Here is a 14134-nt window from a genome sequence, read left to right as displayed (position 1 = left end):
TAAATATCACCCCAGTATTCATATCCCAACTGCAATTATCAGCAAACAGCAGGAAAGGCTGTGTGTAGAACCAGAAAGGCCAGGAAAATGTATTCCCCAGCAACATTTGCACCAGGGAGGAGAAGGTGGCATGGAAAGATGCTGGTGGGTGACCAGGAGGGTTCAAAAGATTTTAAGGGAATTGGGGTTCTACTTGCTGCAGAGAGAGAGATCAGCTCCTGAGGCCTCTGTACCCCTAGCCCCAGGGAGGTGTGTCCCACTTCTAAGGAGATGGATTCACTGGGAATCAGGCTAATCAAAACCCTCCCAGCCTGCTTTAAAGAAGCAAATTGGGCCTGTTATTCCCATACAGGAATATTGAAAGCTTTTAACATTAGACACAAGCCCACTGCTGGTTAATCACTTGAGAAGCTTATTTTAAAAAAACTCCCTTTAATCACTCTCAGGTTATTGCTCATCACACAAGACAAACAGGCACTGAGCTTCACTCATTTGCTTTCCATTAAGGATGAGGAAGGTTTTGATGTAAAGCTCCTGTTTCCTTTTGCAGACAGTGCTCAGAACCATCTTTGATGCCTAAAACCCAAGCAGCTTTGAAGGCACCCATTTGAAGTTCACAGCAGTCCCATTAGGCATGATTCTGCTTTTTTTTTCTTGCTTTTCCTTTTTTTTTTATGAGCCCACAGGAGCAATAAGCTCGATGTGCAGGGGACAGATGAAATCCTGCCTCTCCCAAATCCCCACCTCACAGAGCAGCAAGGTCCAGCCCATGGCAGGGTGGGAGATGCCTCAATTTCTTGAACCCAAAACCCATCAAATATGACAGCCAATGCACCTATTTCTCCTTACCTGCTCTGCACCCACCATGCTGATAGGTTTGCACTTGAAGAGATGGTTAATGAACTTGGGAATGAAGGAGCTGCAGGAGAGGTACAAAATGACACAATTACATAAGAATATTTGCAGTCAGACACTCTTCTGTGGGGACAAAGCATGCAGAACCAAACCAGGATGGCTTCCACAAAGACACTCCCAGTGCCAGCTTCCCAAACTGATTCCAGACATGTTAAATATACTAAATAAAAAAATCCCAACCCCATGGCACAATTCTTTTGCTTTAATCCCTCCTGATCTCAAAGTTTATTGAGAAGCTGCACACACACACACACACACACACTCTAGAGGTAAATAAATTGCTATAAACTAAATATCAAGTATTGCAGTAAAAAGGTCAGCAAACAAACTGTTTTATTTATCAGGATTAGTCTCACTGCTCGTGAGTGGATGTATCTTGACTGCATCCAGAACCTACATTTTCCTGCACACAAGTAATTCCATAACATGCATATTACACACTGAACTTGAGGTCCAGCCAAGGCTGGAGGTCTGCTGGGCCCTGGACACTCACCCAGAGGCACCCTTCCAGAAAGCTCCTGGCCAACACAATCAAGACAAGAAAAAGTTTTGTGAAAAGGAAAACAGCATTACCATGGTTTAGTGTCATGGCCTTCAGACTCAGAAAAATGACTGCCCAGCCAGAGAGAGCTTGGTGAGGATGGAAGCCCAACATCCACCACTTCAGAGCATCAGCTTTGGGTTCAGCTGATTTTTGTCTCTTGATCTGAGGCTTTGAAGCAGTTTCATTGCAAAAGCACTGGATGGCCACCTGCAGGACAAGCTCCTGCCCCTGCTCCACCAAGGAGCAGCACCAGGAAAGCTCAGGAGTAACAAACTCTGTCAGGACCACGCCACTTGAACAAGCCTTCCTCTTGCTGCCTTGTTTTTAATGTACTCTGCTTCTTCCACATGTCCTCCTTTGGCTGAGTGCCTGCAGGGCTCACATTTCCAGGACTTGCCCATGACCTGGTGGCACCTCCTGGGTTTTAATGGCTCTGAGAGAGGATCAGGCAGTCAGGATCTGTGCTCTGGACTGAGGCTGTCCCTGATGATGATCTAAATTCAGCATGGTTTCCTCCTTGCATCTGTTAAGCTTTTTGTTTCCTCCCCACAAAGCAAGGAGCACAACAGCATCTTGTTTGTCCTGCCACCTGTTTTCCAAGGCAGGACATTCATTTCTCATCCTTCCTCATGGAAAAGTGACAAAAGTGCAGCTCAGGCACAGAGCAAGCCAAGCTGCTGAGCAAACCCAAAGGAATGGCTCAAGGAGAGCCCTGACAAGCAAAGGTTCCTTCCCTCAGACACAGTCCCTACTTCTCTCAGAGAATCATTTTATCCTGGAGAGGGGTCAAGGAGAACAATTTCAAGCTACTGTTGAGAAGCAGCTTTGAATTTGGCCACCAGAGAAACAACCTTGGCAATAAAACAGAAAGAGGAGGAGGAAAAGAAGTCCTGACTCCTCCTGCACAAAAGCATCACAGTGGAGATTTAACCTATCTGTTTTAAAAGTCCATTTTTCAGGTCTATAACTAATTCCCAGAGGGCAATTAGAGAGTGATGGGCACAGCTGGAGCTTAGGTGATCCTAGAAAATGATAAATTGGCAGCAGCTCTGGATGCAGCAGCTCACTGCTGGCAGAACAGTACAAGAAATTAATTGTGCCTTTGATAGTGCAGGTAGATCCAACTGTCCCTCCCTCTGCAAGGTCAGGCATGGAGCTAAAGCTCATGTTGTGTATGAGAAACAGGGTGAGCCCTTCCTGCTGCAGGGTGGCACACTGGCAGCCCAAGGACCCCCTCCCCTGTTGGTTTTAATCTTCTTTCCAACATAACCACACAATCTCCCATAGACAGCATTCTGCCTTGCATGAAACAATTCCCAGGCCCCTCTGGATGGCCACCCACCATCAGTGCAGAGGGGTAAAGTGACCTTCCATCCCCACATGCCTCTTATTTCACGCTGCCTTATTGGAAACAGCTTCCCAACTCCAGCAGGACAGACAAGACAAACTGCAAGAGCCAAGGGCTGCTCTGGAATTTTTTTTTCCCTTTGTTTTTTTCTTTTTTTTTGGACTAGCAGAGACCATCAAGAGCAGTTGCACTTAACCAAAAGTGCCTCTTGCCTAGGCTGGACTCAATGCCTGGTGCTCCCAGAGTGCAGCAGGCAATCCTGATGTGAGGAATATGTGCATGTTCAGGGCTAATGCTCTGCACGAGGCTCTGTGCTCTGGATGCCTCCACTCCCTGCACAATCACAGCTAGACTGGGTGCCAGAATTCATTTACAGCTTCAGCTCTAAAACTGAACCCAGCAAAGCCCCCCAGAAGCAGGTAAGTCCCCAGTGTAATAATGAAGCAGTGCAAGAGAGATGAGGAACCTGAAGCACAGAAACCACAGCATCTGGGAGCCTCCCATCCAACGGGAGTGTGGCTCTGCCAAGGATTTTCCTAATCCCCTGCACTGATGATGCATCAAACACAATGCCTTGCTGACTGAGGCACAGACAGACTTGCAACCACAGTCTGTCTGTCTGTCTGTCTGTCTGTCTGTCTGACAGCCTGAGCTACTGCAGGACATCCCCCAAAGGTTCTGGGGTCACTGAGTCACTGCAGCCGAGGAGGGTTTTGCTCTACACCACCCTCCGAGCTGGTGACCAGCCCTTGCCCACGCTGAGCTCAGCCCTGAACCCTCCAGGAGCCTCCACATCCCAACCTTCCTCCACCAAACTCCTCTCACTTTTCCTCTGGAGCTCCTGGGAGGACAGAGCACCCACCAGGCCCGGCTGCTGCTCACGGAGGAGCCGCTGCCCTGGCCAGGGGGAGAACTGTTTGTTTTTCCTGTCTCTCAGTTCTAATCTCTTCCTCATTGAGGTCAGGTCACAGACTTCCCAAACACATCCCAGCAGAGCAGCTTGGCTGCTGTGGGGTTTGATTTCAAAGGAGAAGGTGCAGGGAGAGCTGAGCCCCCCACCCTGCTGCCAGCGCTCGCTGTCCCCGGGGAGCGCCGCTCGCACATCGCTCAAAACAAAGAGAAAATGACAAATCAGCTGAGAGGATTGATGCAATTTCTGATGGCCATTTTTCTTCTCTCCAGACTTGGCTCAGATCCTGCTGGTTTAAATTTAGTGACTTTTGCTGCCTTCTCCCCTGTGGTCCTGTAACTCAACACTCACGCTTTATACAATCCATTAGAGCTGAGAAGTGGCAGCTCACAAAGACACAGGCATTAACATGTGGAGAAGCACAAGGCCTGTTAAAGGATTTTCAGCATTGTGGGGCACACAAAAGGCCAGGTATTTATATTGGCCCAGCCAGCATATTCCATTAGAATGCAGAGTTTCAAAAACACAAATATTTGTAGGTATTAAAAGGCATTTTAGGGAGATTGGTGCTTCCCCTACCACTGGCTGATTTTCCTTAGCACCAAGTTGCACAGAACCAGCAAAATCAACTTTCAGGAACCCATTTTACCCTTCTACATCTGATCCATGGCACAGTGAGTTCAGGACTGTCTTAATTTTAATGTGCTGCAGATCAGAGCTGCAGTTGTCTTGAAAAAATGCTTTGGAGAGGAGCAGGGGCTTCTGTGCTCCTGGATGAGGACACTCAGCTTAGATGGGAACTTCACTCAAATCTCAGAGCTGTTTCATCTGGAGTTTGCTTGGTATGTGCCCAGCAATAAAGTTAAAAGGGAGGCAACTAAGCTGAGGTATTAAGAGTGTGCTGTGAACAGCTGAATAAATGGGGGGTTTTATTTATCACATAAAATTCAAGTGTAACCACACAGACGGTTTTCATACAATAAATTCTCACTGAGACAGCGTTTCAAACAGTGATTATGGGCAACATCACAACATGATTCATCAGGAACTGCTCCTTAAAGCAAACTCATGAGTGCCCTGAGACAGAGAGGGGGATGAAACTCTCAGGAGAGCCTCCCTGCTGAGAAAGCTCCCAGGATAGCTGCTGCATCCCACCCTGCTGGGGCAGGAGCTGCAGCTCAAATCTCCAACCCACACAGCCCCTGCCAGGCCACAGGGCTTATTTCAGGCTGATTACCTTATCAGAGATGAATGAAACATTAAGGTATTTTAGAGTGACACATGACACGCACGCCACTGCCCTCCAGTCCACCAGCAGGGTCACATGTGCCACCAAAAGCAGCAGCTACAACTGGCACAACCCTCCCAAGGGTTTTTCCTGGGGCTTTGCCATGTGGAGCTCAGCTGGCCACAGGCAAGCAGGGAAGAGCTCAAAGTATCTTCCCAAAGAGCTGATTTTTTACTTCAGACAAAGTCTGGATGTCCACCCTGAGTCCAGCAGCAAGGGGCATTTCTGTCTCATCTGCCACTTCTGTCATGCTGCTCACCTTTAAGTGATTTGCCAGGAAGATACTTCAATATCCCCCAACATTTAAATGTGAATTTCCCCTCCTGACTGAGCTCTTTTTTGCACAGAAAAGCAGCTTTCAGATTGTGAAGGTAAAATATACTTTTCACACATGCCCTCCTTGCAGGGCTTATTGTAAATGTTATTTTGAGGCAAATTTCTCAGGACTTGGAGCCCCATGGAAGAAAAGTAGGTTTTCCCACAGCAAGAGTCATATCTGAAGTCAGATATTCAAAGTCTTTTAAAAGTGCCCAACCCAAAACTTTCTGCACTTGGCCAACAGCACCCAGTGATCATCACACTGTTTTATGGGATGAGCTGAATAAAGTGTCTCTGTTGGTAACTCACTTTGCAAATTTTATGCAGAACTGAGTGAAATACTTCCTGGTGGAGGCCAGGTTGTCACGGATGATGGGGACATTCTGTTTGATGTGCAGGATCACTGAGGTGACATAAGGACTCTGGTCACCAACATGTTCCACATTCTGCCACTGCATCTGCACAGAGGGGAAAAAACAACCAAAAATGACTGGTTAATTCATCAGCATTCAAGCAATGGCTAAGGGAAACTGTACAAACTTCCTGCCAGGGGATCTCTAAGGAATCATTTAGAGACTGCCTCTGCAATTCAAGGTCAAGTTCTTCATCATTAAAGTGATTGGGCAAAACCATTCCACAAGGAGACCCAAAGAAAAGCCAGAGCAGCTCTTCTTGCACCAGAGCAGAGACTGTGACCAGGAACCCACACAGATGGGGACTAGGATAGGATTAAAAAAGCCTTTGGAGCACACCAGGCTGCTTTAATATTTAACAGTTTCCAGTTTGCTGGGATGAAGTGCCCATATAAATCCTGATTACAGGCATTTGAGAAAATATCTGCAAGCTTGCAAAGTCTGGATTCCTGTATGGCAGCCAAGACTTTAATACTGGTGAGACTGATGACAGATAGATGGAAGAGGTAAAAAGTCTTAAAGTCCAAAGCACTCTACACCAGTGCAGCTCACTGAAAACACTGCTGGTGTACAAGCCAGGATGCCCAAGTCCAGCTCCTCCACATGCATGTAAAAAGTACAAAACAAGAGGAGTTACCCAACCTCCCGTTTTGTTTTTGTTGATTCTCAGCAGAATTGCAAGAGAACAGCCCCTGTGAGCCAGATGTGTGGCTCCCTTGATTTTCTCTGAGCCTGGTTTGCAGTTCACAGGGTACTCCCAATTTAAAACAAGTGGAAAAACCAACAAAAAAAAAGAGATTATTGGTCTGGCCCGGCCTTGTGTATGTATCAGAGTCTCACTGAGGAACACAAGCACCCAGAAAAGCACACTCAGTTCTGCTGCTCTCAGAACTCTGCAGTGTCCTCCCAAAAACTCTTTGGAGATCTGTTCCTCATGCTGGAGATGAGACAGGAGGAAAACTCATAGGAAATCAGCAGAGGAAACTGGGCACATATGGAAGATGAGCTTTTTCCTTTGAGGAGCTGTTTGTCCTTAAACTCGTTTTCCCAAGCTCTGGATTTTGCATATAAAGTTTTTTATTCCTGGTTTTAATTTAATTTAATTTAATATGGCTACTTTGCCCCCTGCAACTCAGCTGACTCAACTCCATCCAAACAACACGCAGCCTAAGTGACTTAGTGGGAAAGAAAAGCCAAATTCTTTGCAAAACCACAGTGTCTGAGTCTCCACAGGTCCCACTAAAGCTGCCTTTATTCAAACCAAACAAACCAAGCCCAGCCTGCTGCTCTCCCATCAGCTGGGTGGCTGGAAGGGATATCTCTCTCATCACCTGCTCCACAGGTTTTCAGAGTCACAGAACATCCTGAGTTGGAAGGGGCACACAAGGAGCACCAACTTCACCTCCTGGGACTGCACAGACACCCTAAAAATCCCACCCTGTGTCTGGGAGTGTCCAAACACTCCTGGAGCTCTGGCAGCCTCGAGGCTGTGACCATTCCCTGGGGAACCCCAGCACCCTCTGGGGAAAAACCCTTCCCTAAAATCCAACCTAAACCTCCCAGCTCCAGCCATTCCTTCAAGTCCTGTCCCTGGTCAGCTGCTTCCCTACTCCTTATGGTACTGATCACATCCAAACAAAATATTCTGTGCCCTTCTCCCTGCTGGATTCACACATTTCCCTTCTTGACAGAGCAACCCTCACCCAACTCACCATCCCCACAGAGTGGGAACAGCCAGAAAGTGGGAAGGGACTGCTGAGCTGAATTATTGCACCAACAATGAAACAGTAGCTTTTTCATTTTGTTGGTCATCATTCCAAAAGCAATACTTTACAAGCAAACCTTTAAAGCATGACCAGTAAAAATAGCCCTTCTGTGTGTGTGTGTGTGTGCATTGTGGGTGTGTTTCACCCAAAAAAACCCACCCAGTAGCTGCAGAGAAAGGAACAGCACACATACTGAAAAGTCATCAAAAGAAATATGAGCCCAACTCTGCTGGTAAAGCTTTGTTCCTGTCCTTTTAAATTTATTCCTCTTTTTCCCTTGTCCTGTGTTTTTCTTGGGATATCCACAGAGTTTACATACACAAGCTGGAAATGAGTGCAGGGAACAGGAGCAGGGAGAAGCCCAGAGGCACCTGCAGGCTGGGAGGACACAGGAGGAGCTGGTGCTGCCTCCTGCTTCTCACAACAAAACAGGGTTGGGGTTAAAACAGGCAGGAGGAAAGAGAAACCCTGAGCAGAAATGGGGAAGGGCAGGGGCTCCGGGGTGGCACGGTGTCCCCAAAGAGCCACCAGCTCCCTCCCTGTGGCCAGCCCTCCAGCAAAGGGACTTTGGGATTGGGAACAGGACGAATGAACCTTCAACTCTCCCTGTTCCCAGCAGCATCCCAGTGCCAGCTTCTCCTGGCAGGCTCCAGCCTGGGCACCTGAGAGGGGCTGGGAGGGGCGCGGGGAGCGCCGCTGGCCCCGGCTTTGGGGACACCAGCTGGGCTGTCCCTCTCTGCCCTGCCACACTCTGCCCAGGGCTCACACACTCTCCTGAGGGCTTTTAATTAGCAGCTGGCAGCTCTGCTTGCTCTGCTCTCAGGGGTTTTTCTGTGTGTGGAGTGGAGGAATGATCAAAGCCCCGCTCTGTCCACTCGGCTGTGAGGACACAGGGAATTAAATTGCAGCTGGGCCAAAAGGTTTTAGGGAAATGTAAAAAGCCAGCAAGAGGTTGATGTGAGGCACTAAAATGTCCCTCAGCCCCAGTTCCAGGCACAGTTTTACATAGAAATCAATGCTTAATTCAGCATGGAAATCAAGCCTTAGCCAGTGCAATCCATAAATTTAATTGGGGTGAAAATATCCCGTGCAGATGAGCAGTTCCCTCATCCCAGAAATTAAAAAGGAAGCACACCAGGCAACGGGAGTGCCTGCTGCAGATCAGTACAAACACATTAACAGCTCTTGGTTATCCACAATTTCACAACAGGGGGTTTAGGGCAAATTCTCCTCCCACCCACATCCCAGCTCCCCGTCCTACAGTCCAGTTTAATCATCCTACACCTGCTGTAAAGTCTGAGTAAGGATTATCACCTACAAATTGTGCAATATGGGGCCTTCTCAGCGTTTACCACTTTCTTCAGAACACACCAAGTAAAGAATCATGGAAACCAAGCAGCATTCCCAGCTGAAAGCAATATTCCTGATGCTGTTTTCTGTGTTAAATCTCTCCACGTGGCCTGCAGCCAAAGTGGATTGAGAGGTTTAAGCATTTCATAATTTACCTCTGTAGTTCCTGAACATTTTTGCAAAGAAAAAAATCCAAAAAAACCCCAAAGCCAGACTCCAACAAAGGACTGGGAATGTTCAATCCTGGAGGACACCAGAGTGAGGGAAATGAAAAGAAGCTAAACAAAGGAAGAGCCCTAATGGAGTTTGGATCTTGGGAGAGTAAAATTGGAATGGATCAGCCACACAATCTTTATTTCTTTAATACAGGTTGAAATTTTACATTTCCAAATACTACCTCTGTGTTTAAATAATTACATGCATTTCTTATTGGAGTGTCAGAGTAATAAGCCAGCCCTGAAGGAAAGGAAGGAGGAAGGTGAAGGGGAAAAAACCTCTTGCACCAAATCCAGGTCTAATAAAATCACATAAAAGCAACTCTGTCTGCTGCAAACAGAGGAGTGTGTGCACAAGTGACAAGTATTTATTTAGCTAATTTCATAACACTTAAACTTGTTTATATATCATCAGTCCCATCACATGTGCTGCATTTTACCAGTGCTCCAAAGACAAAAATAAATGGCCTACCAGCTGCTGCTTCCTCAAGGCTGTGGTTTACTTGGGTATAAACAGTGAGGGCTAAGTGATTTAAATATTCCTGTACTCTGGAGCTTCAGGAGATCTGAGGGGCTGCCACAGCACACAGGCAACACCTGAAGTGCTGAGCCCTTCCCAGTGGTGTTATTTGACTGGGCAAAAAAATCCTCTTTCCATTTGGAACTGTACAAGCTCTATTACCAGCTGCATTCTACTTCAAATATTAGCTGGGGGTGGTGGGGCTGGTTACAGCTGGAATACATCATAAAGCAGAAAGCTATTAAAATTCATGGCAGCCAGACAGTGTGTTGATCCTACAAAAATGGAGCTCTATGTTTAATATTTCTAATTAAAAGGGAAAAAAAAATAGTTCAATCCACTTTTGTTGTCTTCACCTCTGTCTAAAGCAAGTCTGGGTTTTCACAATACTTTGGCAAGGAAACACAGCTCTGCATTTCAAACATATAAAAGCCAGCAGTGTAACTGCAACAAAATCCTTAAGCTCAGTCCTAGGGGCCTCTCCAGGAATGGCTCCACATGTCCTTGAGAGGATCACAGAAGCAACAAGGCTCAATCTCAATTCCACATCACCTCCAGTGGAGCACCTCCATTTCAGAGCCCCAAACAAGCAGCCTGGTAAAACCCCCTGCCAAAGGGGAGAGCAAAACCTGAAGGTGTATTTGGAATTTCACCCTGACAAAAGTTTTTCCAAATCTGAAATGCTCTCACTGGCATTGGGAGTGGAAAGAGAAAGCCCTGAGTACTGCCTGAACGTGTCTGTAGGTTTTAATGTGGTGCAAAAAGCCTGAAAGCTCTAATCTGAATAATAAGAGGGTTTGGGGTGAGGGGTGTAGTTATAAATACAGCAATGGCTGCTGTAAAAAGTAAGAAAAAAAAATCAGAGTAAAAGAATGAAATCAAGCAATCAGAGCACACAAGAATTCCACGTGGATCTTAAGGTGATCTCTTCTGAAAATCCACCCCTACCTTGCTCATAGCAGTCAGGGCAGGGTCACAGGCTGCATCCAGGTCCTGCACTAACAGCTGGATGCTGTTGGAGATCACACTGCAAAAAAAGGGAAAAAAAAAAAAAAATAATCAAGGATGAGTTTTAGAATCACACTGAGTAAGAGAGTGCCAGAACTGGAGCCTTTGACTGTGAGAGGAGGAAAATCCTCTACTGGCTGACAGCAGCACTGTGATGTGAATGCACACAGCTACAGCTTGTAGTGAGGAGGAGCTGGGAAACCCTGCAGGGAGCTGCACAATGGTCTAAAGTGGGCTCCAGGGGAGCCAGGATGTTTTCACAGTTGACCTTTCTCTGTTTTAACACAAATAAGGGGTTGGGGATCAGAGGTGGCAGATGAAGAGGAGAAATCCCCAAGTATCAAGCCCAGACTGGGATTCAGCTTCACATTTAATCCAGTCTGTGTAACACCAACATTTTATCATCTCCATTTCTTCACAGCCAATATTCTCCTGCTCACAGGAACTCGCACAGAGGATTTCAAAAATGACATCTGCATGAGTTCTGTGTCTCCCATGTGTGAAGATGAAGGCAGATGTCTTATTTACACTATGTCTAGGACTGCTGCCATCCATTGTTTGAGTTCCTGAGACATATACCAGACTAAAGGACACATTAGTCAAACACATTTCCCTCCCCCCTCCCCCTTTTATTTTTTCTTTTTAACAGCATGATATTGCTTTGAGACATATTTGATGCCATCCTATTATGATGTACACAGAGGTGCAGCTGATCCTAAAACAACAGCCCAGCAGCCCAGAGCCCTCAGGGGCACAGGGCCAGCACTCCCACTGCACACAGCTTCTGCTAGGAGCAAGAACTGATTCTGGTTCACTAAGCACAGCTTTTAAAAACAGTGTCAACTTGAAATCTGCCACAGAAGCGTGTTTACAACCTCAGGATTGCATTTGTAAGACGTGGGTTTTACTTTTGCTCTTTCTCATGGTGGTAGCACAGATGAGAATCACAGGACTGGGAGAAACCTGAGCAACCTTCCTCAAACCATCTTTCCTCCCCCTCGTTGTCTTTGTGAAGTTTTGGACACTGCTCTGGGGCTCACTGTTCAAAACACCTGGCAGTGTCCACCTTCCAACTGAGATGTCATTCTGACCTGGGTTTTGTTCTTCATCACAACCCAGAGGAGCTGCCTGTTCCCTCTCCTCCACCTCCAGCACATCAAGTCTGGAACAGGATGCAAAGTAAAAGACTTCCTTCAAAGCAACTCATCTGTTTGTAAAGGCAAACTCATCCAAAATAAGTTGGAAAAATTAACACGGGAGGTGAAGTGACTACAGGCTTCAAGTTACACCATCTAAAACTTGCATTGGGATAAAAAAAGCCTGTGACTGTTTCTGCTGGTGCCTCTGCTTCTGCTGGGCACTCCAGAATCCCCTCCCTGGGGGACTGCACCAGGCCAAGCAGCCAGACTGAAATAACCACCCTGCAGGGCTCCTGCTGCCACTGCCTGGCAGGGAGGAGCTGTGCTCAGCACCAAGGAGCAACACAAAGCTCTGAGAGGATGGAAAATGCCCCCACCACCTGTGTCCATGCTCAGGACGCTGTCAGGGCTGGCACCAAGGGCAGGCTCTCACCTGAAAACCACAAAAGGGGGAAAAACTCATTTGTCTGCACTTCAGAACAAACTCCTGCTGTGGAGGGATGTGGTGCAGCAGGAGATGTGCTGGGAACACAAAGGATCACACCATGCTGAATGAGAGGGGCTGGAGCCTGGTTCTGCAGGAAGACACTTCCCATCCTCACCCAGGCAGCAGAGGGTGACTCCTCACACCATCCCTGGCATGCACACGAGGGATGGATCAGGGAGCTGAGGCCACAAAGGAGCAGGGCAGCAAGCCCAGTGAGCCCAGCACTGCAGGGGTTCTCTGAGTGCTGCCCATCATCTCACAAACACAGCAGCAGGGAAATGATGGATCTCTGGGTTTGCATTACAATCATTTTTCTCTTGTGGAACATCAAGAAGAAGCTCCCATAATTTCTCCAACTTTCCTAAAGAAACTGTTTTGCCACCCCAAGGATAAACCCCTCCTTTTCTACACATTTGGGGTGGTTCTGCACTCTCCTTTCTTTGAAAGAAGAAACACTTCCCAGAGTGCATAAACAGCATTTTATCACTTATTTTATGACTGCCTAACAAGACATCAAATCCCAGAAGAAACCCCTTGTTTGATGTTGAATGAGCCAGTGAGGTTTATAGCTCTGACTTCCACTGACAGAAGGCTGGACCAAGCCCTCAGCTGGAACAGAATGAAAGTCAATTAAAAGCCTTTGGTACAAGATATATCAGCCCTGTCAGCTGGACTTTAAACCTGTCCAAGGCAGCAAATGTGAGCTATACATTAAACAACTTCCAAACCACTCCACACTGGCTGTCTGGGACCCACCAGCTCGTGAGGCAGCCACGGTGGAAATCCAGCAGGCACCTGAACTTGCTGGTTCCTGCTGGCAAAACTCACCCCCCAGCTGTCCATGCTAAGAAAACCCCATCTTATGGCACATTTTATTTCTCCTTCCCTGCTACATGGCTTGCTTTGGCTGAGTGGACACAGCAACCCTGAATTTCAGGCTGGGATTCACTCTTGAAAAGGTCTGAGAAGAGCCTGGAGGGAAGGGAGTCTGTGCAGCCTGGAATGGAGCCTGGGACCACGTGAAAGAGCTGGATGGAGATTCAGTGGGATCCTGTCCACTGCAGCAGGAGAGGAGGAATCACAGGAAGGAAGTCTTCTAAAAAAATATCTCAGTGCTATCTGGGCTGAATCTTTGTTCTAGGGAGAGGAGGAGCTGGTGACAGGGATTATTTTCCCAGTCTTGCCAAGATATTCCTTTGTCTGATAAGAGGCAAAACAACTTTTGCCTCAATTTTCTTGTCTCAAAAAATGCATTCAATCTGTCTGTCAGGGGTGGAGAGGAAAGGATGTTCGAGCAGAATATTTTTAGCACTGCTACATGAAAAGTTATTTTAATGAATGATAATCTTCTCTCAATTATAATCCCCAAATATAAGATTGGATCAGTCTTTTATGTCATCTGAAATGGGGTTTGATCATACTGACAAGGCTGCTGATTACCAGGGGGAAGTTAAAGCAGGAAGGAATGTACTGAAATAGCTTCCTTTCTTGAAATGTAACAGCCACCTCGCAGAGCTGCCAAGATGCAAACCATGTTTCAAATGGAAACTCACTATTTCCTTTCCCTTTTCCAGTGCTCTCGTTCCTTTGGCTTGGACCATGGGGAGCAGCTAAAGCCTGAGCTAGTGCTGCTCTTGGAGCAGCCTGAGGATACCATTCCTGAGCAGGGAAATGCCTGTGCCCATCCTGTGACCCAGGATCCCAGGATTGTTTTCACTCCAGCACCACCTGGCTGACAAAAGGGGATGTTTGACACATTGTGGGAGGAGGCACGTGCTGGACATACATGCTGAACGTGTCCATCTCTCCTGTCAGGTTGATTCTCTCCATTAGGCTTGTATCCACCTTTTCTTTGAGCTTCTCTTCCAACTGTTGGGAAACAAAACAAGCAACAGGGAGATCAGGTTTCCAAC

At 47.0% G+C, this 14134-nt stretch overlaps 1 protein-coding gene across 2 annotated transcripts in view; it reads right to left on the bottom strand.

Moving 5' to 3' along the window:
- The window catches only part of VPS53 (VPS53 subunit of GARP complex), a 65730-nt gene that overhangs the window by 6977 nt on the left and 44619 nt on the right, over positions 1 to 14134 (bottom strand). For both annotated transcript variants that reach the window (XM_059865683.1, XM_059865684.1), the window contains exons 16-19: positions 14008 to 14090; positions 10536 to 10614; positions 5633 to 5781; positions 850 to 919 (exon numbers count right to left, since the gene is read on the bottom strand). In XM_059865683.1, the coding sequence (XP_059721666.1) occupies positions 850 to 919; positions 5633 to 5781; positions 10536 to 10614; positions 14008 to 14090 (381 nt within the window). The remainder of the gene's footprint in view (positions 1 to 849; positions 920 to 5632; positions 5782 to 10535; positions 10615 to 14007; positions 14091 to 14134) is intronic.

The sequence above is a fragment of the Haemorhous mexicanus genome, chromosome 22 (genome assembly GCF_027477595.1).
Source record: "Haemorhous mexicanus isolate bHaeMex1 chromosome 22, bHaeMex1.pri, whole genome shotgun sequence".
Lineage (NCBI taxonomy): Eukaryota > Metazoa > Chordata > Aves > Passeriformes > Fringillidae > Haemorhous > Haemorhous mexicanus.
Note: the sequence above shows the minus strand (reverse complement) of the source record. Positions and strands in the feature narration are given on the sequence as shown.